Here is a 25,831-nt window from a genome sequence, read left to right as displayed (position 1 = left end):
GAACTTGCCGTTGGATAGAGTAGATGTACATTTCACTGTTGTACTTCTGCTGGTGCATATCCGTCATATCTATCATCTTGGGTGGTGCACGTAGCAACAGATGCTCTACCGCCCAAGGTTATTTCGTCCTCGGGCAGATTCCCATTCCGCAAGAACGACATTGCAAGCTGCCAGCATCTTGTCTTTCTTTTCATCGTCCATCCAACTACCCTCTATTGAGGACCTGCAAATCCATAACCATTCCTCGGGTCCCCAGTTGAAGGCGTTCTGCACGGCTTGATAGCACTCCAGTATACCGGAAGCGCCAAAATAGGCTGGATCATCGCTATTGATACTGAATGGCACTCCGGCCGCCAGGAATTGGGGCAGCGGCGAATCCCGCACGTGTTCGATGACTTTGAGGCAGACGTTGCTGATTGGGCAAACCGTCAGCAGCGTGCGGGTGTCGGCGAGATGTTGTAACAGAGCTGGGTCTTCGGCCGCGTGCACTCCGTGGTCGACACGCCTGCATCCCAATACATCGACGGTGTCCCAGACGTTTTGAGGCGGACCTTCTTCGCCCGCGTGGGCGGTGATGCGCAAACCATACGATAACGCGAGATCGTAAAGCGGTTTAAAGCTTTTAAAATCGATGCCAACTTCGGTGCTGTCGAGGCCGATGCCGACGATCGTACCATTGCGGATGTGCTCTTCAGCCAGGCGGAGAGTCTTAAGCGCCAAATTGAGGCCGAGGTCACGCATGAGGCAGAAGATGAGGCAAGTGGACATGTTGAGTTCGGCTTCGGCGCGCTTCGTGGCGCGGGAAAGGCCTTCGATAACGACGTCGATGGAAATGCCTCGACGGTGGTGGGCTTGGGGGTCGAAGCTGAGCTCGGCGTGCCATACACCGTCGCGCTTGGCTGCGGTAAGGTAATCCCACGCGAGACGTTCGAAGTCGTCGGCGGTGATCAAGACGCTTGAACCGACATAGTAGGCGTCGAGGAAGGACTGTAGGTCCGTGAAATGTTTGTAGTACTCTTCGAGTGCCTCCTGAGAGGCGAACTCGGGCCGATCGGGGAGGTCAACATCGTTTTTGGCGGCGAGTTCGAATAGAAGAGATGGGCTGAGCGTGCCCTCGATGTGAAGGTGGTGCTCGCACTTTGGTAGCCGTGCTAAGATGGACTGGGAGTGCGATGTGGTAACATTGCCATGATCAGAAGAACCGCTCGACATGTCCAGATGTGATGGGTGCACGGCTGCTTATGCTGCGAGCAGAAGTCCGTAAGTGATGCGCAGAGTCGACGGAGCAACGTGAAAAAGACGCGCAGTGGGGACGGGACCAGGATCCGACGAGAAAGGAGACGGATACATGCGGTCCATTTTGGTTCTTCGGCCGGTGAATATGTTTAGGGTATAGCACTCGGTTCATCGTTGGTATCGCCAAGGTCGGCTCTTGTGTCGACGACGGTATAGACTACCGCCATTTGCATTGTGAGATTGTGAATACATGTCTCGGTGAGCAATGAGGCTGGCGAACAGGTGGCGGCGATTAATGGGGATACAGTAAGTCCCAGCACGTGTCTCATTTGGATGACGGTCGTCGGCGTTGCCTGTTGTGGCCTACTTGCACCGTCCCTCGTCAGCCCGACGCCAACCCGGGAAGAATCCTTATTCCGCAGAGATCTGCAGCGCTGTCACAAGTTGGCCAACGCAGACGGAACTCGTGACGTCGCCAGACGGGGGTCATCCCGGTCGAACCCACCGTCCCAACTCACAAATCATAATGTGCCGAACCGTTCGGCCTCACCTCCGCCCACCAATCCTCATAAGCCCGGCCAGTCGCCTGAACCTTGCCCGAGTCCGCAACTAGACAAGTCACCGCCTGGCATGGTCCCTCAATACCTGCTTCGCGCACCGCGCTCTCTCGTATTTCCCTGCATCGCTCTGTGCTCCATCATATGTGAGTCCACTTCGTGACGTTTGCCGTCAGCTTGATGACCGTCCATACCAGTCCTCGTAATCTCTACCGTATCCAATCTGATACCCACTCACACAAGCGAGCTCGTCACATACTCCGAGCACTGCACCACGCCGGATTGCGGTGCTGCAAGCATTGTGCTCGACGACTCGGATCCATTCGCCGACCGCGTTAGCGCACCCCAGTCTGTCTTCTCCGCACATACACATGAAGAGTCGCCTGCAGCTCTCACTCGGACGGATGGAACCCTGCGCGTGTTCACCCTGAACTGCTGGCAAGTTCATCTTCACACGACGGTGAAACCACCCACGAAGTGTAAACTCATGTATGTTCGAACAGGGGTCTCAAGTGGGTTTCCAAGCACCGTAATGAGCGCGTCGCGGCCATTGCCAGTCTTCTGGCCAATTCCGACTACGACATCGTCGCACTCCAAGAACTCTGGGTCACCTCGGATTACGCGAAAATCCGCGCCGCAGTCTCCGCATCGTTTCCGCATGCACGATACTTTCACAGGTATGTAATGCTGTCTCACAAATCAGTCGCGCGACGGCCGACTTGCATGAACGCGCTGACGTGTGTTTCTGTTCACGTCAGCGGTGCGCTGGGCTCCGGTCTCGCGATTTTCTCACGGTTCCCCGTAGTGGGCACGACAATCCACCCGTATTCGTTAAATGGGTCACCAATGGACGTCATGAGCGGCGACTGGTACGTCGGTAAAGCCGCCGCTAGCATTCTTGTCGACCATCCCGAAGTTGGATACCTTCAAATATTCAATACTCACGTAAGCTCCGTTGCCATGCTGGTTTACGGCACGTGCTAAGAATATCTCGGTCTACCTTCATACAGTTATACTCAAGGGCGAGCGAACGCGTGCCGCTTCACTTCCGAGCGCATCACCTCGTCAACGCGTATGAGTTTTCGAAATTGATCCGGCATGCGGCTGCCATGGGACGCACTGTCATTGCAGTCGGTGATCTCAACACGGTTCCGGAGTCATTCCCAGTCCGCTTCATCCTCGAGCACACCGGCGCTCGAGATGCCTGGAATGTGACGCACTCGATAGATGCACAAGAAGATACTGCGATCACCCCAGAGCTGGCCGTGCAACGCTTTGGTATCACCGCCGATTCCCCTCTGAACACATATACGGACCCCCATCCCAAGAGCCGATACGTGCAAGAACACCTCGGAAAGCGCCTAGACTATATGTTTTACCGAGGCCCAGCGAGAGGATCTAGGCACTCGGACGTCGTGGACTCCAATCTTACGCTCGACTGCGTAACGACGAATGTCATCCTGACCGAACCCGTGCCGGGCACCACATATTCATACTCGGATCACTTTGGTCTGGAGACGACGTTCCAGATTTCGTCGGCATCCGTCGCCCGCGGCGTCGACCAGACTCCTCCCGACGGGCTTCCCTGGCTGTCGGAAGATTCCATCGATACTTTCGCCGACGCTCTCAAAGCCGCCTACAAGCATGCGAAGGGCACGAATCGTTTCTATCTTATGGTGTTTTCGTGCTGCCTCGGTTCACTGCTGTTCATCACGATTGGTACGTTCTACGCCGTTCAGCCAGATGAATAACCAGACTGACGTATACATCTCATTGCTGCAGCTTCGGCATGGGTTCCGCGATCGTGGGCCAACCCGGCGGTTGTAGCCACGGTCATCGGACTGAGCTGGCTGGCGACGACCATGCTATACGTTGGGTTCATTTACGGGAATTGGGAGATGAATGCGTTGAGGAATGTTCGGGAGGAGCTTGAACTCATCCGGGCTGGCTTCGAGGGTTAGGAACCTTCCTCTCCTACAGCCAGACTTTTTCACGACCGCCTGGAACGACGCGTTATGACGGACTCGTTTTAATTTCGAGGGTCTCCACTGTAAACCCGCTGCATACCTAGAATGTCTTGACCAGTTCCATTGTACAACACTCGCATGTATGTAACCATTATGTATACCGTGCTCGAGCGACATGTGTGCGGTATAGGCCTTGAAAGTACCCATGAGATCCTGACCACGATACAAATATACACCGATGTCATCCAAGCTTCAGATTGCCACCAGATTCAAGCAGCAAACTGATCTCACACCGTACGGCTGAGCGGCCCCGAGTTGAAGCTAGCCCCGACTTCGGCCGCGACGACGATGAGCGCGATACTATTCTCGACTATCGACGTCTCCCGCCAAGTCTTCTACCGATCATCATTGTCGTACGCCTGCGTTAATCTCAAGCCGATTGTCCCCGGTCGTACGAGGTCCCTCATTCACAAGTGAAGACTGTACCTCATACAAACATCGTGCTCCTACTATCTCCATGCGCTGCCGAACTCCACGATAGATGTCCTGGTCATCCCGAACAGGCCGGTCCCAAGGATAGCGGACCTGAATGCGTCCGAGCTGGCCTCGCTCATGATCTCCGTGCAGCGTGTCGGAAGCGTTCTCGAGCGCGCCTACGGCGCGCACGGCCTCACGGTTGCGTGCCAGGTGCGTTCCGTCCGCGTCCGCGCCCGCGGAGGGCCCACAGCGGGCCATCCCGGGTCGCGAGCAGGGCCGTTGTTCTAATCGTCGGCCTCGGTGGCTAATCCCTCTCGCAGGACGGCAAGGCCGCTGGGCAGTCCATCCCTCACGTTCATTTCCATCTTCTGCCCCGACGGCTCGCCGGCGATCGCTTCTCTGGGGATCGCAACGATGAAATCTACCCTGCCCTGGAGCACGCCGAGACCGAGCTCAGGGGCGCCGCCGAGGAGACGAACAAGGGGCGAGAGCGGTTGCGCGTGGATGCAGACGAAAATCGCAAGCCGCGCTCGAAGGAGGAGATGGAGGAAGAGGCGAAGTGGCTCATGGGATTCTTCGAGGACGAGTCGGAGGACTCGAAGGCATGTTGAAGGCATGATAGACTACTACCGTGATACGGGCCGACCCAGCGTTGCCCAGGCCGACCGCTTCAAATTTGCCCATGACGTTCTAGGGCTGTAGCATCTTGTACTAGCCTCTGGTAAAAGAGCACTCGGGCAGTCGGATCCATTCGGAAAGCATACGGTTCCCATTCTTCTCTCGTCTCGCCTCCTTTCGAAGCCTGAAACGCACCGACGGGCGACTTGGCCGTCGGCGGTCTCAAATTTTACCTACGCCTCGAGTTCGGGTTATCTTTCGGTGATTAAGGGTACCGTCGTACGTGCAGGTATAAGTACTGTAGTGAAGCTCGCGTCTAGCCAAAGGAGCTCCTAATCTCCAGAGTCATCACCGCGATACCGCGTTTCAGAGACCTCGACAGAAATGCTCTCCGCTTCCTACCTGCCCCCAGAGATCTGGTTACATGTTTTTGACTATGTCTCGTCTCTCCCGTCGAGCAGCGTCGCATACGAACCATTCACCTGCGTCTCCTTGCACGACTACGACGCCGCCTTGGATACGCGCAAGAACCTGGTCTTGGTCTGCAAGCAGTGGAGAAATCTCCTAGCCAGCGCCTTGTACGCTGACCTTCGGATCCGCGGTCGTCACGACATTGCCGACCAGCTCGTCAAATCGCTGCGTGGCGACCAAACTCCTGATGGTGTCTGCCCAGGACAGCGAGTCCGCCGAGCCGAGCTTCCGTACTCGCATTCGACCACAGAACGCTACAGTCATCCCACAGTCGAGGGCGCGATCGAGATTCTGCAGCAATGTCCCTGCCTCGAGACACTCGTCCGACCCGGCATTTACGAGCGCGGGGTCTGCTCAGCGGTCGAAGAGCTCCGATACGAGTTCCCCGCGCCTATCATCCCCCTCCCTTCCCTGCGCCGGCTGGAGTGGTGGCACAACGACGAGGCGTGCAGGACCGGCGGCATCAACTCCTTGACCGCGACCCTGCGCAGCGCGCCCAACCTCGAAGTACTCGCCATCGGCGGACAGATGCGGTACTACTGCCCGAACGCACGCGAAAGCGTGGAGCTTCCCAAGCTCACTACGATGTACCTCCGTAACCGCACGAACGCCATTTTCATCCGCGAGGTTTGCAGCTGGTCGCTCCCCGCGTTCTCAAGCCTCGTCGTCGAATCGTGCGCCAACGACCTGGGCCTGGAGCTCTTATGGGACCAGTTAGGCTCCTCTCTGAAGACGGTCGAGCTGGGCAGCAACATGTGTTTCTTCGTCGCGGACCGGATTACGCGGATGCTCGAATGTTGTGAAAGCCTGGTCGAGCTTAACTATTGTGCGTGCTTTACTGTTTCCCTTGACGTCTCGCATCTCATCTAAATTCGATTCGTAGACGTCTTCTTCACCGATCATTTCGTATTCGGGGGCTCTCACCCGAGCATCACCTGCATTCAGTTGCACGCGCAGAAGAACACCGTGCTCGACATTCCCGATGACATGTACTGGAACCATCTTGGGAAGCACGTCTCGCTATTGACGCGAGCGCGGTTCCCGGAGCTCCGGAGCGTCGTACTGCACGGCAGGGAATGGGACGCGATCTTGGCCGATGAGCGGTTCGTTCCCCTGCGCAACGCCTTGCTCAGCCAGGGCTACTCGGTGCAGCAAGAGAACGGGGTGTCGCTGGAGTGAACGCGCGGTCTGAGATCTATTTTAATTTATGGCGAGGATTACGTCATCGTTATCATATCGGCTGCCCTGCACTAATCGCGTGCTTGGAATGTCGCCTGCTTCGCTCCTCGACCGGTTGCCCTCCGAACTCTATTCCGCCATCTGCCAGCACCTCCCTCCCTCCTCCCGCCACGAATCCGTGCTTTCCCTCGTCCGAGCCATCCCTCGTTCGCCCGTACCCCGCCGCCACCTCTGGGAATGCCTTCGCCTCACCCGCGCGCGCCAAGTCTTCCCTCTCTACCGTCATCTGCGCAACGCTCGATCAGACGCCGCCCTGGTCTGGTGGATCTCCGTGGAAATATGGAATGTAGATGCAGACGTGCTTGTTAATTTTCTGCGTTTGTTGGTCCGGACCGTTAGGACGCTGTCCATGTTCATCGGGCCGACCTTCGCTCCGGAACATATGGAGGAACTGTTAGCGGAGCCCTTCCCAGAGTTGCGTCGATTTACGCTCCGCTTCAGACCATAGTGAGTGCATATCCATCAAGTTGCGCGGAGAGAAGTCTCATTCTCTCCTGCAGTGTTTCGAAGGCAACGTACGAGCCGTTCCTGAAAGGCGCATACTTCGATACCACTCTCCTCTCGCTGTCCCGATGGCCACCTCGTCACCTTCAGCATCTCTCTATCGTACAGGACCCTCTCGACCCTGCTGTCGCCTCGCAGCAAAGCTTTGCCCAGCCTATCGTGTTCTTCAGGCTAGATCCCATCTCCACCCTGCTGAAATCCGAGAGTATGAACTCGCTTGCAACTTTTCAGCTTCGGATCCCTATGCGCCAAGTCGGGAAATATCTCTATGACCTGCACGCCTTCGCCCATCAGGGTGTCCACGTCTTGGACCTGTCCACGTGCAACATCTACGAGGCCGACGTCGACGCCATTTTGCTACGTTTCACGGCTCTTCGCCACCTCATTCTTGATGGATGCGGACTCGTGCGCGGCGAGTTCTCCGAGAGCGATTGGGCAAACCTGGGTAGGATATGCGCTATGACAGGCATGAAACGGGCGCGCGTTAGGGAGAGGAAACTGAAGACATGGCTGGAGGCTCAGATCAAGGCCTACGAGGAGGCTGGTGACGATGAAAACACGCAGAGCGGGGCTCGGGGAGCTACTCGGACATCCATGCCTCAGCATCTCACGGATGCTATGGCTTCCCTCAGCGTTCGACACGACTCTCGCAGACCTCAACGCAGTCAGGTCGAGAAGCCCGAGATTCCCCGCGTTCGCATCATACCACCCGGACCCTCCTTGCTCTCGCTCGCGACGATACCATCCATGCTGGTCGAACCGGAAGAATATACTGCGGTGCGCGAGGCGTTCGGCCAGGGATGGCAGGCCGGCATACTCCAGGTCAATCGCCTTCGGAGCCAGCTACGCACGTCTTGGAGAAACGGTGTCCGAATTTTGCGCTTCGGGGATTCGTCTAGCGGCGAGGAGGAAGGGTTCTCAGGTTTGGTGGACCTGGATCACGACGAGGTAAACTGGTTCGAACCGGAGGAGGGCAGCTGTCCTGTTCTGTGTCTCGCCGGCTCAAACCACGCTAGCGTGGAGCATGTAGCGGGTTGTGGACATGACATCATTAGAACCGCGTTAGAGCAATAGAATATCTTTTCTCTGCTGTTGATTTTACGCTACTGGAGACTGCTAAATGGAAATTACCACATGATCGTTGAAGCTCGTTGTCTGCATCGCGAATGCGATTGGGAATAGAGTACGGTACTTATACTCAGGATTTTCTCGAATGCGCAGCCGGCGCTCGTACGCGTGTTAATGGCGTGTTCGATGCGATGTAGCTATGACGTTCATGGCTTCACAGTCGACCATGACCACAGATAACCCTCCGGAAACCTGGGCAAATGCCGCCTCTCGTCTCGTCAGGTCTCTTAGCAGTAGAGGTCGACCCAATACTGTTCCAACCTCTACGTCTGAACTCCCGGACCCGGATGTGGATGGCCCTGTGCCGAATGACCAGCCAAGCTTTACCCAAGGGAAACTGACTGCCATCCAATCGGTTCGCGATGTCCTGCAGAAGGAGAAAAGCAGCAGACAGGCGGCACCATTTCCTCCGCCGTCTTGGTACGATGAAGCGCGGGACGTCGAGGAAGCAGCATCTATACCCGTGCCCCAGACTTCCAATGCTCACGGAACGGATGTCGATGGTGTGAGTCCTGTCACAGACGAAGTTCAAGACACCGGGAGTCTTGCAGAGAAGATCAAGGCTATGATGTCCTCGTTACCGCCCTTTCCTACCCTTTCGAATTCGCCAACACCGAGAGCACTTTCCCCGCCCGGAACCCCCACTATAGATCCCGCCGGCCCACCTCCACCGCCGCCTCTGCCACCCATGCCTGACAATAGACTAGCAGCGATGCTTTCTTCACCCGCCATCATGAACGGCTCATTTGCGAAAGGGCGCGAATCGGTATGGGCACTACTGGACCGTCTGCGTGCACCTCACCGAAGTGCCGGTGCCCAAGATGACGCTCGGGAAAAGGTTGCGGAACCAGCGTCAACGTTGGCAGAATTGCCTGTTGTACAAGAAGAAGAAGAAGATGACGATGACAATTCATCTGTCATGTTCTATGCTCCGTTATCGCCCACTCCTGAGAGTGAACTGGAGCTTGCCCCGGTAGAGACCGTGGAGGTGGACGAGCGCGGGCGTATCGTGGAGGTGATTTCGACACATGATCACAAACATGACAGCGATGGGGCTACGGGGAACCAGCTACCCGGTGAACCTCAAGAGGCTCAGAAGAGCCGATTCTGGGATGGTTGGCCATTGCCGAGACGAAAGCCACCTGGGGAGACGGCTAATGGCAAGCTGCGCGAAGTGAATATATGGGTTCCTTCCACGAACAAGATCTCCTTGGAAGCACGCTGGTGGGGTTTCCGAATGTAGATCGTCATCTTCCCGACGATGACCGTATGACTTATACATCACCTTCATTCTGCAGATATCTACCTCCACCCGTCCTTGAAGTACTCAGCAACAAGCAACTCGAGGCAGGTAAACGCGCAGCCATGCTCACAACGGCGCTCCAGTGGATGGTCAGCCGGATACCGGTAAACCTGGTACCTGTGCAATTCCGTCCTGCAGCGATGATTTTGAAGCGCCTCATTCCTTACTTGGGTTCGTCCACCCTTCTCGAGAAGATTGCCTGACCGATTGATTGCGTTGCGAACAGGCTATCTTGGGGGGTTCATAGCGTGGTCGTGGGGTGGCATCAAAGCATTCGATAAAGGTTCAATCTTGCAATTCGACCAGGAGCTTGGCTTACTGACGGCGTTACCCTGCCACGTAGGACACGGCGTCATCCTTTCTGCAACATGGTTAATGCCGATTGCACTCATCCCAGGGTCATGGGAAGCAGACGAAATACCACACCTGTCTGATCCAGCCGCGTCCCGGCCAGAGGTCCCTCGCACGCCGGCGCCAGCATCGGCAACTGATCGCCCCCTGCCACCAACACCCTCACTACAGCATGCAACTCTCTCTCGATTCGGCTCAATCTTTGGAAAAAAGAAAGGATGAATACCGTGTTATATTGCATCCTGCATATTTGACATGAATAACGGTGGGGAGCACAAGATCGTATTGTCACAGACAGATGTACAGTGATGCCCTGGAGCCGATACCATTGATTTGTTTTGCAGTTGTAATATTACATAGTGCAGTGCAGTAATCCAAACTCTTCAAAATGGCGGAACGGAGGCGAGAGCAAGACAGTCGGACTAAGGCCGATAAGTGGGCAAAGATGTATCTCCAACTGCATCGTGTTCCTGTCTGTGAGAGAAACGTTCCAAGGCACTGCCAGCAACTTGGTCGACGTGGGAAGACGGCGGACTCGGATTTGGCCATAGAGGCGCACTAGCTTGCACCGCATTGTCCTCTGCGCCTGATAACGGCGGGGCGGAGGGCGCCAAGCCAGCATCGGCTGTCGAATCGTCGACAGGTGGGGCGCTCGGTAATATGATCTCTGGTATCTCTCCTAGGCCTGGAAGCGACGGACCGGTGGTATAGCCATCGTCCTCGAACGGTGATATGTAGCTCTCTAGCATCGATGCTGCGAGCGGACCTTTCTCAGGAAGGGCAGGCCACGCGGACGCGGGGGGCGGTGGAGGGGGGGTAGAAGGGGTATCTTGCTCGAGATCGTTGATGTCTTCATCATGCCATATAGGCACTGCTGCGACAACTGGATTGGATGATTGGCCTGCATCCTCCGGGGGTACACTTCGCATGCGAGAGAATTCCGCTAGACGCCTCTTATCGTCTATCGCAATGTGGGCTGTATCCCACCGATGAACTGGGGGCGATTCATCGCCGTGATGGGCGTTGAATGGATTCTCCTCCGTCTGAAGAGAGGGATGGCCTTCTCGGGATGACCACGTTGATAACGCATCCGCATTGAGATAAGCAGGCGGGTTCGATGAGCGTTGCGCAGTTCTGGATGCGGGAGTATCATCGAATGATCGAGACAGCGAAGAAGCCGATGCTGTTGCAGAGGGAGGATGACCGTAGAGCGGACTAGATGTCCGTGAGAGGTTCACGGACGATCGTCGGGATGAACGTGCATCGGAACTGTGCCTGTGTTGCTGCGAAATAGCAGGCGATGCTTGCTCGCCATCCTGTTCTTTGGCCGCGAAAGCAAGACGGCGAGCCCTACGTCGTCGTGCAGATGTACGCACGTTAGCCTTCCATCTTGCGGACGCACGCATCCATAACTTCTGCGTCGTCCTGGTATGATCTATGCCCACCATTTCCTCTGCTTCCCGCTCGTATTTGTCGCGGAGCTTCTGCATCCTGATACGCTCCAGGTCTGGGTCCTTCCTGCGTTTCCGGCGTCTTCTCCATAAGACACAAGTCACGATAACCGATACGATGACGCAGGTCAGGAGGAGCGATACACTAATGATGATGGCATTGCGTGGATCAGGCGCCTTCTTGGACGACTTGGGGGTCCACCCCTTGGGCAAAGAATCGAAATCCAGGATTTTGGTGGGGGTGGATGTTGGTAATACACTTGTCGCACTGACGGCGTCAGCGATGACCGAAATCGTGGCCGAACAGCTCTGCCACCACATGAGACTTGAATAGCAGCGTGAAAGTGCGTTGACACTCACTCCGCACTTCGAGGAACCGTAGAGTTCCCAATCATCCGTCCTGTGCCACAAGCCGTCGGTGTTCTTCTGCCAATGATCTGGAACGGCAAAGTCGCGCGGTGATACTGTAGTAGGCGTTTCTTCGTGGTGATAATGATGATGGATCCTGTGACCCTCAGACTGGAGCTGCTGACAACTGAATGACGGTGTCGGCTCTGGATAGGATGCCGTTTGTTCGGGGGCTGGTGTCGGCCCAGAGGGATCAAAGCTGATGGCTGATTCGATGAAGGGGCAGAGGAAAGGAGGTGGCGTAGGGAAGGATGACAGAGGGCGACCGTCGGCTGTGGTGGCGGATGTAGCTAGGGTCGCGAGGGCAGCAAGGGCGCTTGACGAAGGGGCGGGGCCGCTGGGACGACGTCGGTCAAGGCGGCGACGATGTCGCTTGAGTGGAGGAGTATCGACGGTGACTTTGGAGGAGGACGCGACGGCCAAGCCCAGCGGTGGTGGCTGGCGATTGGCCATGGTCAGGGCGCCAAGCGAAGGGCGCGCGATCACAACGTCACCACAACCAGTCGGGCTGCGCGTCGCTGTTGCGCACGGCGAGGGCGACGCGGGCGACGACGAGGAAGACAAACAAGGCCGGGGCGGGGTCGTTGAGCGGGAGGGCGTGGGCGAGCCACGCCGCATGGGGCCTCATATAAAGAAGGCATAAAAATAGGTTCGCTCCGAGTCCCCCCATATAGATTCGACGCATGCACAACTATCGACACAAAATCGCTGCCTCCAACAAATTACTGTACATCCGCAGCGGTCCAGCGCATTCGCCGATCGTGCTGCCGTCGGGCCCGGGCCTGCAGGCTCTCCATCTCTTCGGCGCAATACCGTCGCACCAGACAGTCTTCGCCCTGGTAGAAGAGCTTGTACGTCCCCATGCTGACCCGGACCGCGAGGGACGACCGTCCGGGCGATTGTAGTTCCTCTTCGTCCAGCGCCGGCAGATTTCTGCATATCGCCTCGTTTAGACACATCCTTATCCCGGCACCCGTCAGTCCGCTATGAACTCACCTCCGCAAAAATAGCGACTGTCGCCTGATTTTGTCGCCCTGGCCAGAGCCGACCCATTCCGTGGGGTGCCTCACCATTACGAACGAATCGACGTATTGCCGCCAGCGTCCCAAGGGCGTGTCATCTTCGCCTACGCTGGGATCACCGGGGCTCAAAAGACTAATGCTCATGACGTTCGATTCCCGTGCCTGTGGGCGGACAGTCCCAGAGATCTCTCAGAGGACTATACTGGGGCTGGGGCGGAGTATACATACCCATTCAATCCGATAGAGATGGTCGTCTGACCCGAGATGTAGCTCAGCTTCCCGGCGGTAGCGGATCACGTCCGAGGCGGTGACCTTTGGGTTTTCTCGCGCTGTCTGCAACAGCGACCACAGTTCCTGGCATTTGTTGTCTCCGATGATGGTCTGCACCTGGGATGGTCGCAAGCATGAGGTGATCCCGGCGCTTGTGGCTAAATATAGAACATCGCTTACTTGTTTGATCATCGCCATGATCATCTTGTCCACGGTGAAGAGTTGATATCCCTGGCCAGAACCGACATGAATCGACGCCCGCTGCGCATCTCTGAGATCGGACTCGACCGCACCTTGCCACCGAAGAACCACCGCATATGCTCTTCGAACGTCGGCTGGTCTAGCTCGTGCTCGAACACCTTCTCTATCGCCTCGAGTAGATACGGATAAACCACGTTCTGGTCCTCGCTCGCACCCTGGTCGCGCATCATCTGGTAGAACACCGCGGGGGGCCCGCTGGGGTCATCCAGCCCCAGCTCCGTCGCCACCGGGTTGGCCAACAGGTCGCGGTGTTTGTGCGCTGCTAGTTCGTCGCCGATTCGCTTACATAGCAGCAGTCGCGAATAGAGCATCTGACACATGCAGAAGATCAGAATTTCTCAATCGCCGCACCAAGAAGGCTTTACGCACATGTATTATCCGCACTAACGCGTAGAACGTCGTGTTCGCGAAAAACGGTCGACAGTGGACATGAGGATGAAAACCGGGGTCGTCTTCTGGCGGCGCGGCTTCATTAATCCACTGTTCGTCAGGCTCCTCCTCGATATCGGGTTCAGGGCTCGCTCTTCCCTTCCCCTTTGAGGGTGATTGCTTTGATGCCCGTGGAGAGCCATGCCTGGACGTACCCGTTGACGGCCCAGCGTGACTTTCCCCAAAGGACGTTCGTCTATCATTGCCATGGTCATAATAGTCCGCCGTGTCACCATTTGCGCCATCGAGCTGATTATGGGGATCGTCGAATGAATGGGGCGGCTGCATTGCCAGAAGTGTCACGAAATCTCGCAGAAAGCGCGCAATGTGCCGCCTCTCTGCGAGAGTATACGCTGCATGCGAGTGGTCCAAAAAGGAGTATCCGAGCTTCAGTGTGTCGTGAAGCACAGACATATCCGATAAGTCATAGGTAAGGTGAGGAGAGGCATCTCGTCCGCCGAACCGTCTGCTGTCCTCTTCGCGTGCCGTCTTCACGGTTTCAATCTCGATAACGAAGGCTTTCGCGGTGATGCTCTTCTTATCCACTTGCTTGGAATTGATTCCTTGGTGATCAATACTTTTGTAGAAGTTCTTGTGGTCCACTTCGCGCCAATTGCGATTCCACTCTCGCTGGACCCTCCTCCATTCCTCGTCTTTTTGCCTCAATCGGCGGAGCACAACGGGTACCGCGACCGCTGGAGCATCTTGGAGCGCCTGCAGGATCTCTTCCGCCGTTTCACGGGTGTAAACACGTTTGATCGTCCGTTCGTAAAGACAACGTCCCGAGCCACCCAAGTCAGGCTGGAGTCTGAATGATGCCCGCTCTTCCGCCGTCATGGTTTCAATCCGAGACGCAAGAGGCTCGAGAACCGCGATGGTCCGTTGCATCGCCTGCAAATGCACGCTGAACTCGTGCCGCTCCTCTTCACATCTGTGGATCAACTCCTCGAACGAGTTCTTCTTATGTGTCATGAAACCTTGTTCCTCCGACTGCCACGTTGGATGAGAGACCCAAACATCATTGAGCACCGACCGGGCGAGCTCGTCACGGGCTGAACAAGCCAAATAAATTTCCTAGACGAGAATTAGTTCAATATGCTGAGGTTTGGTAGAGAAACCCAACTCACGCTCTCGGGTAGGCGACGGTAGCTCGGTCCAAGGTCATCATCCGGAGGTTGTGCAACCAGCGGTTCCGGTTCTCGGGTTCTGATGCTCCCTGGGGGCCCATGCTCAGCTCTCGTCTTTGCATCCTCGTAGGCCATCAGCTCTTTGAATTCGACGAGCAGATCTCCGTCGCCTAGGAAGACTTCGGCCCTCTCCACGAGTGTACGAGCATCAATGATGTCTTTACTGAACAGACCAAGTAGTTTCAGGAATTCCTCGTAAGCTTCTCGCGTATCAAGAGCTTTCTTGGCGCGGTCAAAGAACATGAGTTCGTCAGGGGTGGTCATGCCATACCCGGCGCTGGAATGGACGAGCAGGTGTCCTGAAGGCATATGCTGCATGCCTGGAGCGCCTGGAAGCTGCGCATTGGCCATCTGTGGTGATGGGTGAGTCTGGAAGGGCGAGTAGTTGGGCGAGTCGGCTTCCGCACGATGAGCAAGCTTTGCCTTTTTGCTCTGAACGCGAAACGTCAGGGAGGAACCCGAGCCGTGAGAGGGATTCCTCGACACTTACCCGGTTGTTTGCCTGCCTGGCGGGGGGCACAGGCGTAGGTTCCTTCTCGGCAGCGCGCTTCCTCCGCTTCGCAGGTGCCCGAGCACTTGTGGAGGCCTTCTCGTTTGCTTGCACGGGAGCATCACCTGTCCACCCTGAGGCAGGACCGACGATGCTACCTCCCGGGGGATGCGGCAATATACCGACGAGCCCGCCGGCACCAGAAGCACCGTTTTCGGTGGGCAGGAAGTTCTTGAACTCTTCGAGGAGATCCGGCGCGTCCTTGAAGAGCATCTGAACTTGGGCGTAAACCTGTGACTATATGGTCGTTTAGCGAGTTACCTGCACAAGATAAGAACGACACGACGTACGTCCTGCAGATGTTTCTGCTCCTTCTGATACGTCTGAAGTATCTCCAAAAACTGTTTGTATGTGTTTGGGTCGTCAGAGAATCTCGTCTTGATTTTGTTCAAGTACGAGATCGCGTGGTTGAATTCGCCTTGGGAGGACGCCTTTTCCTGAGCTCCACCCGATCCTGCTGCGCCGCCTTTTGCTCCGGCATTGCCGTTGAGCCCCCCGAGGAATGACGCGGCAGCGCTGGTGCCGCCGGGGATCCCGGGTGAGAAGGGTCCAAGGTTGTGCGGGCTGAAGCCTGGCGGTTGCACCTGCAGCTGCGCAATATGGGGTGGGATAGGATGTGGTGTGATGGAGCGTGAGCCAGGGCCACTTCCTATAGGAGGCAGAGGGTGGCCCAAGCCGCTTCCGGGCCCGGTGGAGAAGGGCGGACCTCCGGGACCTGGAGTGGGCAGGGCTTGGGTAGGCAGAGCGCCAGTGCTGGGTAAGCTGAGTCCGCCGGGAGTTACGACGCCCGATGGCGCCGCAATTGCTAGAGGGGCGACGAGTGGAAGCGGAGTTGACGCGAGGGCGCGGGGAAGGAGACTATACGTGTTCCCGTTCTGGGTCATGATGCCCATGGGGGTGGTGACGGTGATGGTGTTCGGCTCGTTGGGATCGGAGGAGCAGTCGATACGATAACCGTGAGGAAGGAAAGTATTGAAACCTTGGATGAGGAGGGCGTTGCCTTGGAAAAGGCGGGATACGCGCTCGATGACTCCTGGGGTATCGATACTGGTGAATGCGCGTCAGAGCAGTGTAAATGGCTTGATCGGAGATGATATGGGACATCCAGGTGCTGATAGTAAAATGTACGCATATAATCAAGGATAAGGTCGAGGTGTGTGGAATCGGCAACGCAGCATGGGTCATGGATAGACGGACTCGGCCGATGACATCAACTGGTACGGAGAACTCACTTCTGGCTCTTAAAATCCTTCATGATGTCCAAGAATCTGTTATACACGTCTGGTCGGTCCTGAAACTCGTTCTTGACGGCGTCCAGATAGCCCAATGCGTCGGTGACGTTGAGCGGCCTATTGCCACCCGGGGACGTGTTTGCAGGGGCATCGCTCTGAGCGGGCGGCGGAGGTATCGGCGTCTTGGCCTTCGAGCCTGGGCTCGTTGGTCTCGATGGTCCGGCGACGTTCATGGTGGCGTCTTGGGGTTGTGTAGTCGGCGTCGGGGCGCGCACAGGGGACGAAGGGCGGGATGCGGCGGGCTGGAGAGGCGCGTGTGGGGCGGGTGCGGGCTGGGTTGCAGGAAGTGCTGTGGAGGGAGGTGCAGGCTGGTCTGCGGATGGCGGCTGGGCTGTGGACGGCGGTGGCGGGTCCATCATCCCTTCTGTGCGCCAATCGTGTCGTCGACGTCTGCTCGCTTTGTGCGCGGCCAGCCGACAGAAGTGGACCCGCGGTGCCCCCGATCAATGAACATCAGGTGCCTCTCAGTGGCTGTGCCCTGCAGCCGCCGGCAAAATCAAATCGTGACTCGTAGAGTCGTATGGCGACGCGATGCGCTGGCTTGTCGGTACCTGCGCGTACATGTACATATACTCTGGAACCACCCACGACGAGGCTTCTATTCCGGTGTATGTCCGCAAGCTTCTGTCCATTGCCTAATCATACATTCGCGAAATGCTCGGTCCGCCGTCGCATTCAGTTTCCACTATAGCCCTGCTGCTCTCCCTGGTCGTAACTGTTTTGCACACCCTGATCAAAGTTGCTGACATCCCGGCCCGCCTGGTTCGCGTCGCGGTCCACGTCGCCAACCTGCCGAGACGCCCAGAGTTGAAGATTCGTGAGCGAAGGCCAATCGCGAAGGCCCAACTCACCTGCTGCCCAGCCCAGTTGGCTGCATTGTCGGGCGCATTCTGGATATCTTGCCCTGTCTGGTTCCAGTCTTGGCGCACGTCCTGGCCGGCCTGGTTGAAGTCTTTATCACCACCGCCGATCTGCGCATAACCCACGTTCATGAGACACGAGACCAGCGTGCATGGTGCGCGAAGTACACACCGCTTGGCCGACATCACGAGCAGCTTCATCTAACCAGCCAGACATTTTATTCACTTTGAACGATGTACTGAGGTGTAGTTTGTAAGCAGTAGTTCGCCCCCTCCACGAACCCGAGTGCACCGTACTAAATGCCATCTCTTCAGGACTATGACGTAGCTCTCTGGTCTTTATTCTCCAAAGCATTGGATTGTATCAAAGCTCATGTGCTCCCAGAAGCTAAAAATAGGGACTTGGACGTCACTCCAGCTTGCATCCTTGGGTCTTCCGCGCACAGTCGCCATGTATATGTGGAGGATCCTGAAGTTCTTGGCACGATGTGATCAAAACGCTCACACGGCAAATTGGAGCATGACACGCAGGAAAGCCGTTCTCAAACTGTAAGTGCACAAACGCTAGCGTTCGGCGTCTGCCTCTGACATTGCTGCTGTCTCATGCCCCCAACTCTGGCTGTCAACACGTTGCAACAAAAACTTTGCTCATTTCACGGACTTCTGGACTTCTGGTACGATGCTGGCGAAACATCCGCACGCGGAAGGCCCGCATTCGACCGCATTCAACGACCTTGACGAGCGCCAGGACCTGCCAGGACACAACAACTGCGCCCCCGGCATGTGAAGCTACTTCATGCTATCTTCCTGCGCTGTATTTCTGACTTGCCCCGAGAACCGAACGATCATTTCGAAACCTCAACAGGTGGAGAACTACCGCATTGGACTCTGCAACCGCGCTTTATCGAAGCCTGCGAAGCACCATGTCTTCTCAACAATTTTCGCGATGGTGTGCGCCAGGGCCAACCTGCACATTGCTCAGCACAAATACGTCGACGTTGGGACGCGGAGCCGTCACCCGCCTACATCGGAGGCCTATGCTCCTCGTATCTCTCCCTCGAAGGTTCTCTGGGATATGAAAGTATTGGAACCACGTTGGCGCCGTCCTTAATCACCGCTATCGCTGATTCATTGACCTTACTACCTTTTTATGCCTCATGCCATCATACAGGGCAGTGCGATTCCTCGGTAATGACGGACCGCGGCTAAGTGCATATTTGCGCAGCTGTACCGCATTCATCAGGAACCGCTCTGGTGGAATTTTGCTAGCGATTCTCAGCGCGGTCTCTGCTATCACGTAATGACTCACAAGCTTAACGTAGTCGTATCTGAGATCTTCGTCTTAATATCGAGCTTATATCCGACACCTGCAGTGTCGCCCCGATGATCGTGGCGCATCATTGAGTCCATCTCCTCTAAGTAGAGTGTATTTGCAGCACGGGCAAAGGGGAGCGGGACGTTGACTTTGAATTGCATGTTTTGGCGGGGCTCCCCCTTGCCTACTGCGGAGAACTTTAGCACCTTGCAAATACACACTAGTATCTCAGGAATGCCAATTCGTGTACGCTGCACGCGATTAAATACGTACGCATTCACGTCTTGCGCCGTTGCCGAGGAGACGCGTGCTACCTCGCACACCGGGGCGTTTCCGAGACGGTGGTACGCACAACATATTTTCTCTGGCCGCGACGACCTGAAACGGTAGTTGTATCACTGTACTAGATTGTACTAGATGCTGGGACATGTGCAAAATATAATAGTATATGCTACAGGGAGCCGGGGACCCGCTTTCTGGGGATCCCATTGGACGACAAAGATGGGGGTGGGTGTTCAGTGTGCTGGATGATATCTACTTGCTCGGTATGAGGGGTAAAAGAGCGTGATGCCTCCGCTGAGGGAGCCGATGGGTGATATCGGTGATTATGATGTATAAGATAATGCGTCGCGACCGGTGAGGGTAGTATGCAAGGAAAGCTTATCCTTGCCCGTGTGGGGACGACTTGCCCAACAACTTAAAGAGCGGCCGCGAAGGCGACCGAGCGCCCATGGCCTCCTTCTCCTTCGCAGGCGGAGGTGACGCTTTCGTTATTTCCAGCACCCCGAGATCGTCCGTGGGGCCCCAACTGAACCTCCTCAGCGCGCTGCCCTTCCTCGGTAGACTCCGTGTACGCGCCATGCCCGGCGGCGCCTTCTCTGAAGGCGGCGTCACGGGCGGCTGCACGGGCGGAGTCAGGCTAGGACTCGCCGCCAGCACGGGCGGGGTGGACGACGCGGGCTCAGTCCGAGGTAGGGTGACGTCGATCGACGCGGCGCGTCGGGGGTACTGCCGCCGCTCCTCGCGTACACGACGCACGTAGTCTGTCGCCTCTGGCGAGCCAGGAGAAGGGAAAAAGTAGGGGGCTGCATAGGGTTGCGTGCGAGGCGTTGGTTTCGGACTGGACGATTTACGCTTCGTGATGGGACAGGGGACGCGACTGTCGGCGATTTCGGAGTCGCTAGGGAGGGGAGTCATCAGACCAGAAGCTTGTCGCTTTAGGCCGTGGTGGAAGTAGCAGTCCTCGGCGTAAGACGTCGAAGCCTGTTGATCCCGAGGTGAGGAGGACGGGCGCTTCTTGATCTTCGGCACGGGCGCCGTCGCCGACCGGAACACCTTCGCTCTCTTGCTCTTTTTCGTGCAAAGCTCCTTCAGCGAGGGCCGCGGCGAGACTTGGGGAGAGCGCGACTTTTCGGAGGGTGTACGCATCTTCACCTTGTCGAAGAGGCTGCCGCTAGACGGCGTGGGTAGATGAGCGGCGGGCGCAGTGGTCGGCAAGGATATTTCGAATGCGGGAGGGAGTGGGAGCGGAAGCGCACTCGGTCGCGGCTTCCTCTGAAACTTGGGGAACGACGATTTGGAGCCTTTCAGGTTGCCGCTGACGGGGACGTAGTGGGTCGGAGGTTGGATGGTGAAGGTGACGTGCTTGTCTGCCTCGTGCGACGGCGCGGACGAGTCAGGAGACTCCGTCCTCAGCGGGACGTAGGTGACGTTCGTGACCACGGACGTGCGCGTCTTCTCGCTGTGCACGCTTTCGAGCGACTCAAGGCCGGCAATCTTCTTGGAGGCGTCGAGGCGCTTGGCCAGCCGTCGTTCTGCGGGTTTTTCGCCGAGAGTAGGCACGAAGCGGATGAGGACAGGGGCAAACAGACTCTGTATGACGAGATGGGTGTTGGCTCAGACGGCGAGGTGCGCGGTACGCACCAGGAGGAAGCCGCCCGAGGCCAGCATGCCACCGAGGAGCATCTGGCCGGCGAACTGGCCGAGCTGCTTGAGAGTAGTCAGGAACGCGTCCATGTCGGAGCACGCGGCGGTTCAACAGAGCGGATAGGGCGCAGGGGGCATGGTCCTTGCTGTGTGGGCGGATGGAGTGTGTAACGGAGAGCAGGTTGATGATGGGCGGTCACGGACGTTTATAAAAGCGGGAAGGGACAGCGCAAGAAGGCGGTTACGTGAGTGGACGGCGTCAAGTCCGAGATCGGAGACATGGCAAATACCAACGCGGTCGGTGCGCCGGGAGGGAGACGAGTCCCTGCCCCCCGGCCTCTTGCACACGCTGACTACGCCCGATCGCGTAACCCACATCTGCACTCACCCGGCCTTCAGCCTGCCCACCTCCTCGAGCGCAATTTTTCTGCTCGGGATGGGCGATTGATGCACATCTGCGCGAACCGGGCAAACATAGAACTGCGTTTACGTGTGAGCGGGAGACTGCCCTGAACCGCATTCCTCACCGGGCGCGGTGGCTGTACCCCAGCGGTATCATTATAGCATGACACATGCAGCACCCCTATAATCATAATACGGCAGCAACGTCGAGCAGCGTCGAGATGACGGATAATCGGGCGATATACTTGATCCTCGGGTCGAATACCCGGGCCATCGTCAAAATGAGCTCGCTCGCTGATTTTCACGTGGGCTAATACTGGCCGCCACCCTCGCACGCTGCTCGCGCGGCGGAGCGCTTCCGCTCCCAAGGTACATGGCCAATGCGTCGGGCTGCAATGAGGTGTCTCATGGCAGCAGCATCATCATCATGTAGGCCGAACGAACGCTGAAGGTCAAATCGGGCGACTGACCGAGCTGACCAGTGAGATGCGCGCTATGAATGGGTCGCAGTCGCAAAGCACGTGACCCGTGCACTGTACACGTATCACGGTGCATACTTATTCTAGATCAGCATGCAGGAGGGCATACCTATGGCAGGTGGGTAAGTGGGAGGTGTCGGGCGAATGAACGATACTGAGAGGAAGACGTACTTGCGGGAGACGGCGTAGCGTTCGGCGACTGCGGATGGGACGAGCGCCCGTCGTTCCACCACGCGACTTTTCCGGACTTCGCAGCCACCTGCTCGCTCTCTGCTCGCCTTGACGGCCTCAAACAATGCCTCCTCGTGGAAATGAAGGTCTCGACTTCACGCCCGTACTGACCCACTATCTCTTCCTCTTCACCACCATCCTCGCCGTGGTGAGCACCCTTGAGCGTTCCGCCGTTGTCTTTCTGAGTGAAACAACCAGGTAGGATGGTTCATGGCCTTCATCTCCCAGGCGGTGGCCACAGCGCAATGTACGCCTGCACCCACTCGTACGATCCACTCGCCCCACTGACCACCAGTTGTTTAGTCGGAAATAGGGTCGTTGGCGTCCTGTGGTTCGCCATATTCCTCCAGCTGTTCCTTACCATCGGCGTCGTCTACACCCTCGCGACGGACGCGATAGCCATGCACCGCTTTCAAATATCGGTCTTCGGCGCCATAGCTGTTGTATTTGCCGTCACTGGCGTTGAGGAGGGCATATTCTCTTCCGCTGCCGCACTCGACGCGATGGGCGCTGGTTGGCTCATCCTCGCCATCGTCGACATCCTCTGGGTCCTCTACTTCACCTCGGAAGAGGACTCCCTCGCCCTCCACATCTTCAACTCGCTCGGTACTGGTGGTCTCACCCCGCCTGGCCGCCGCCGCCGCACACGCTCCATCTCCGCCTCCCAGACGATCAACAACGGCTACTCGAGCGGCTACTCCCAAGGCGGCGGCATGTACGACGCCAAGATGGGCACCATGGGCGCAGGCGTCCGCAGCCAGAATAGCTTCCACGGTGGCAATTCGCTCGAGGGTGGTCCCGTTGGCTCCGCCGCCGCCCGGAGCATCACCAATGGCACCCGCCCAAACAGCGCACACACCGGCCCCGCTACCTCCCCCATTGGCGGAAACGACAGCATGAACGTGGGTGCCAGTTCGCCCTTGATGGGCGGCGGCGCGGCTGGCATCGGAGCCGGTGGTGGGATGCTCACCCCGGACAACGAGGCCCCGCCTTCGGACGCGCCCAGCGCCGAACCCGTTTACAGGGCAAAAGCACTTTATGCATGTGCGTTACCCTTCCTTGTCGACGCTTGCTTGGTTGATTGCTGACTCTTCTCGCTAGATACCGCATCCCCTGACGACCCCAACGAGCTATCGTTCACGAAAGGAGAGATACTGGATATCATCGACAAGCAAGGCAAATGGTGGCAAGCGAAGAAGGCGGACGGCCGAGTTGGTAGTAAGTCTCCACGGCTTATTTAGCGCCGTTCTTCACTGACCAATGCATGTCATTAGTCGCACCGTCAAATTATCTCCAAATCATATAACATTTTTGTTTGTTTGTCATCCCTCACCAGATACCTTACGGAATCTGCGCCCCCTACATACCGACCACCATGCGCATTCTATGTACATAGTCCCCTTTATCCTACGTATCACCCGCCGGTCTTACGATCAACTTGGATTACGTGTCCCCTTGTTTCGAGCTCTTCCTTCATTAGTATCTATCCATCCCCGTGCGCGTTTTGTAATATCGGTCTGCAATGCATCTCGGACTCGCGGAACGGGAGCCCGGTCCTTCTAGGTCTTGAACAATGTTACAATGTCTGGTGTTGTTGACAATTAATACTGTTGCTACACGGAATTGGTTCTTGCGTTAGATGAACGGTGTGGTAAGGGGTCATGCCATGGAGAAATAATGTGGTTATCTTCGTCTCCCCCCAGCACCGCCGAGGATCACCATCTTGTTACCGCGCTTCTTCCTACCCCCGCTCGTCGCTATGCGCTGCTCTAGCTCCTGCCACGCGACGTCCACCTCCCAATCGTCCTCGTCGATTCGTCTAGCAGGACGCACGCCAGATGGACGCGCAGGAGCGTGCAGCGCCGACGCAAAGCTTCTCCCGCCCCACGCGCCCGAGGACGTCGGTCCGGCATGTGGTCGCGTCTCATCAGGAGAAGCACCCGATATCACGTCAGGCGCCGGAAACTCTTCGACATGCAGCAGAGGCCGTTCCAGAGGCGGGACGACGATGTCATGCGTTTCCGTCCAAGAGGGATGCGCCGTGGCCACCCTCAACTCTTGCTCGCGCTCCTTCTCTCTCTCCTCCGCCTTCGCCCGTGCTTTCTCGTCCTTCTTGCCCTTCTCCTTCCTCCGCGCGCGGCGCGCCTTCAGCAGGCCGTCGAAGCTGCGAAGGCCCTCGTGCCCCACGACGGACTCTAGGTCGGCCTCCACGAACACGACGTCCGCGCCTTCTGGCATGTGCGCGAGGTATTTGCACCGCTTGCGCAGATCGTCGTTCACCGTACCCTCGTTGAACGCCTCGACGCGCACAGTGATAGTGTCCGGGAAGGACGCGTAACCAGAGTAGTGCGACACGAGGATGCGTATGTCGAGCGGGTGGAGGAAGATCGGCATGCCGGAGGCCGACTGGTAGTAGTAGTAGGTTGACATCGAAGGAGGGGGAGGATTCAAGTTCCGGCGCTGCCTGCTGTTCCGGTTCGCGTTCGCTCCCGCAGCTGGCTTTGGAGACGCGACAGGGTGCGGCGTTGAAGGGCCGTTGTATACAGGCTGGGTTGCCAGGAACTCCGCCGGCGTCTCCGGAGAAGATTCTGCGGGAGCAGATGATGGCTGGCTGGAGGCAACACGAGCAGCAGCGCGAAACAAACGGTCTTGTAATTCTTGTAAATCGCGCAGCGCCCGATCTACGGCGTCCTGCAGAGCGGGTGTCTCCAGCGCCGCTGCTTTAGCCATCTGCATGCGTAACTTCTGCTCCGCAGCCTCTACGAAAACCAGTCCAAGTTCGTCACCGGCAAGAGCACGGCGCTCTGCAGCCAGTTGGTCCAGGTCCCTCGTAAGGTCCTCGATCAGATAAGCAGGTGTCGCGAGCATGAACTTAGAGAAGGCATAAACGTCGGGGAGGAAGTGAAAAGGGGCTTGATGAGGAGGGATGATGTCGGATGGCCAAGTCTTGGACCGAGGCAGAGCAAGAGTGGTAATTTGCGGGCGCTGCATTAACCGCATACGCAATGTAGACCCAGGAACGAGGGTAGCGGAGGAATCATTGTCGAGTGTTGATGAGGTCGAGGACGCCTCGGCATGGCCGTTATCGGTGTCCTCCTCCGGTTGTGAAGGTCCGTCGTAGAATTTAACCGCCTTGAGCTGCTTCTCATTGACGGAGTCGAAGCAAATCGGACATCTGATCCACTTCAAATCGTCAGAAGTGTTGATGAGATGCAGAATGCAGGGGAAGCAGAACACCTGCGGTCAAGTTAGGATTCGTGTTCTTTGGGCGGGTTGAATTGATTGAAGTGTGAAGACTCACATGTCCGCATTTCGTCATCCGGGGTGCAGCTGGGGGCGACAAGCAAATGGGACAAGTTGTATGACCCTCATCTTGCCCTGATGATTGTCCCGCGGCCGATGCTCGCGCGGATGAACGAGGGACGATAACCTGGAGGATATCTTGCCACTGGAAGAAACTACATGTATGGTGACCACTGGTTCTATAAGAGTAGGGGAAGTTCATACATGTCAGGATCGGCAAAGTGCACAGTGTAATCTCCGGTTGGGTTCATGACAAAGCGATATTGAGCGTTCACAAACCCTGCACCGGATGTCAGGATGATAACCAGCGAGCAAATGGTTGGAATCACTCACTCTCCTTGTTCCAGACGCCATGTTGCGTTCCATACTTCCTGCTCCGCCGAGGGACGGCCTGCTGTTGCCTCGGAGGAAGGGTGAAGTTAAGAAGATGGTTCAGGGACTGATTGGAAGCCATCTTCGCGGGGCGGTTGGGCGTCGTGGACCTCGGCGTGAAGATCGGAGTGGTCATTGAGCCGCCCCTCCTCCGTGCTATTGCGTGAGTCGGCGAGGTCGATGGAAGTATTGTGGACCGCGGTGGAAGCCTCCTTGAGGCTG

At 57.0% G+C, this 25,831-nt stretch overlaps 11 protein-coding genes across 11 annotated transcripts; 6 read left to right on the top strand and 5 right to left on the bottom strand.

Moving 5' to 3' along the window:
- Positions 1–9: 9 nt before the first annotated feature.
- PUNSTDRAFT_140301 (adenosine deaminase) lies at positions 10–1,212 on the bottom strand (the record flags this gene model as incomplete). The annotated part of the gene is made up of 1 exon (XM_007378715.1): positions 10–1,212. One exon carries the CDS (start codon positions 1,210–1,212, stop codon positions 106–108), a length of 1,107 nt encoding a protein of 368 aa, XP_007378777.1. The 3' UTR covers positions 10–105.
- A 654-nt stretch (positions 1,213–1,866) lies between these two features.
- Positions 1,867–3,754, top strand: PUNSTDRAFT_110026 (DNase I-like protein; the record flags this gene model as incomplete). The annotated part of the gene is made up of 6 exons (XM_007378714.1): positions 1,867–1,939; positions 1,991–2,231; positions 2,297–2,470; positions 2,552–2,738; positions 2,804–3,512; positions 3,576–3,754. The coding sequence occupies 6 exons, from the start codon at positions 1,867–1,869 to the stop codon at positions 3,752–3,754; spliced, it is 1,563 nt and encodes a 520-aa protein (XP_007378776.1).
- A 354-nt stretch (positions 3,755–4,108) lies between these two features.
- PUNSTDRAFT_110025 (diadenosine tetraphosphate asymmetrical hydrolase) lies at positions 4,109–4,848 on the top strand (the record flags this gene model as incomplete). The annotated part of the gene is made up of 3 exons (XM_007378713.1): positions 4,109–4,211; positions 4,302–4,447; positions 4,558–4,848. The coding sequence occupies 3 exons, from the start codon at positions 4,109–4,111 to the stop codon at positions 4,846–4,848; spliced, it is 540 nt and encodes a 179-aa protein (XP_007378775.1).
- Positions 4,849–5,257: 409 nt separating this feature from the next.
- On the top strand, positions 5,258–6,406 carry PUNSTDRAFT_21900 (uncharacterized protein; the record flags this gene model as incomplete). The annotated part of the gene is made up of 2 exons (XM_007378712.1): positions 5,258–6,152; positions 6,210–6,406. Coding segments are annotated over 2 exons (1,092 nt in total), but the record flags the coding sequence as incomplete, so codon positions are not given.
- A 187-nt stretch (positions 6,407–6,593) lies between these two features.
- On the top strand, positions 6,594–8,143 carry PUNSTDRAFT_129524 (uncharacterized protein; the record flags this gene model as incomplete). Its single annotated transcript, XM_007378711.1, has 2 exons — positions 6,594–7,012; positions 7,066–8,143. 2 exons carry the CDS (start codon positions 6,594–6,596, stop codon positions 8,141–8,143), a joined length of 1,497 nt encoding a protein of 498 aa, XP_007378773.1.
- A 568-nt stretch (positions 8,144–8,711) lies between these two features.
- On the top strand, positions 8,712–12,301 carry PUNSTDRAFT_79718 (uncharacterized protein). The gene is made up of 5 exons (XM_007378710.1): positions 8,712–9,436; positions 9,496–9,671; positions 9,727–9,783; positions 9,844–11,611; positions 11,663–12,301. The coding sequence occupies exons 1-4, from the start codon at positions 8,763–8,765 to the stop codon at positions 10,071–10,073; spliced, it is 1,137 nt and encodes a 378-aa protein (XP_007378772.1). The 5' UTR covers positions 8,712–8,762; the 3' UTR covers positions 10,074–11,611; positions 11,663–12,301.
- A 401-nt stretch (positions 12,302–12,702) lies between these two features.
- PUNSTDRAFT_110022 (uncharacterized protein) lies at positions 12,703–16,894 on the bottom strand (the record flags this gene model as incomplete). The annotated part of the gene is made up of 9 exons (XM_007378709.1): positions 12,703–12,894; positions 12,961–13,119; positions 13,183–13,233; positions 13,296–13,574; positions 13,633–14,766; positions 14,820–15,311; positions 15,370–15,666; positions 15,720–16,476; positions 16,662–16,894. The coding sequence occupies 9 exons, from the start codon at positions 16,892–16,894 to the stop codon at positions 12,703–12,705; spliced, it is 3,594 nt and encodes a 1,197-aa protein (XP_007378771.1).
- Positions 16,895–17,396: 502 nt separating this feature from the next.
- On the bottom strand, positions 17,397–17,798 carry PUNSTDRAFT_129520 (uncharacterized protein; the record flags this gene model as incomplete). Its single annotated transcript, XM_007378708.1, has 3 exons — positions 17,397–17,510; positions 17,573–17,692; positions 17,754–17,798. 3 exons carry the CDS (start codon positions 17,796–17,798, stop codon positions 17,397–17,399), a joined length of 279 nt encoding a protein of 92 aa, XP_007378770.1.
- A 1,607-nt stretch (positions 17,799–19,405) lies between these two features.
- Positions 19,406–20,968, bottom strand: PUNSTDRAFT_140295 (uncharacterized protein). The gene is made up of 2 exons (XM_007378707.1): positions 20,820–20,968; positions 19,406–20,768 (listed from the first exon to the last, which is right to left on the bottom strand). The coding sequence occupies exons 1-2, from the start codon at positions 20,910–20,912 to the stop codon at positions 19,557–19,559; spliced, it is 1,305 nt and encodes a 434-aa protein (XP_007378769.1). The 5' UTR covers positions 20,913–20,968; the 3' UTR covers positions 19,406–19,556.
- Positions 20,969–21,998: 1,030 nt separating this feature from the next.
- On the top strand, positions 21,999–23,240 carry PUNSTDRAFT_110019 (uncharacterized protein; the record flags this gene model as incomplete). Its single annotated transcript, XM_007378706.1, has 5 exons — positions 21,999–22,082; positions 22,133–22,181; positions 22,238–22,978; positions 23,036–23,152; positions 23,209–23,240. The coding sequence occupies 5 exons, from the start codon at positions 21,999–22,001 to the stop codon at positions 23,238–23,240; spliced, it is 1,023 nt and encodes a 340-aa protein (XP_007378768.1).
- Positions 23,241–23,617: 377 nt separating this feature from the next.
- On the bottom strand, positions 23,618–25,745 carry PUNSTDRAFT_57998 (uncharacterized protein; the record flags this gene model as incomplete). The annotated part of the gene is made up of 4 exons (XM_007378705.1): positions 23,618–25,171; positions 25,236–25,392; positions 25,442–25,517; positions 25,571–25,745. 4 exons carry the CDS (start codon positions 25,743–25,745, stop codon positions 23,618–23,620), a joined length of 1,962 nt encoding a protein of 653 aa, XP_007378767.1.
- Positions 25,746–25,831: the final 86 nt, after the last annotated feature.

The sequence above is a fragment of the Punctularia strigosozonata genome, assembly GCF_000264995.1.
Source record: "Punctularia strigosozonata HHB-11173 SS5 unplaced genomic scaffold PUNSTscaffold_1, whole genome shotgun sequence".
In the NCBI taxonomy this organism is placed as follows: Eukaryota; Fungi; Basidiomycota; class Agaricomycetes; order Corticiales; family Punctulariaceae; genus Punctularia; species Punctularia strigosozonata.
This window is presented reverse-complemented; position numbering and strand designations above follow the sequence as displayed.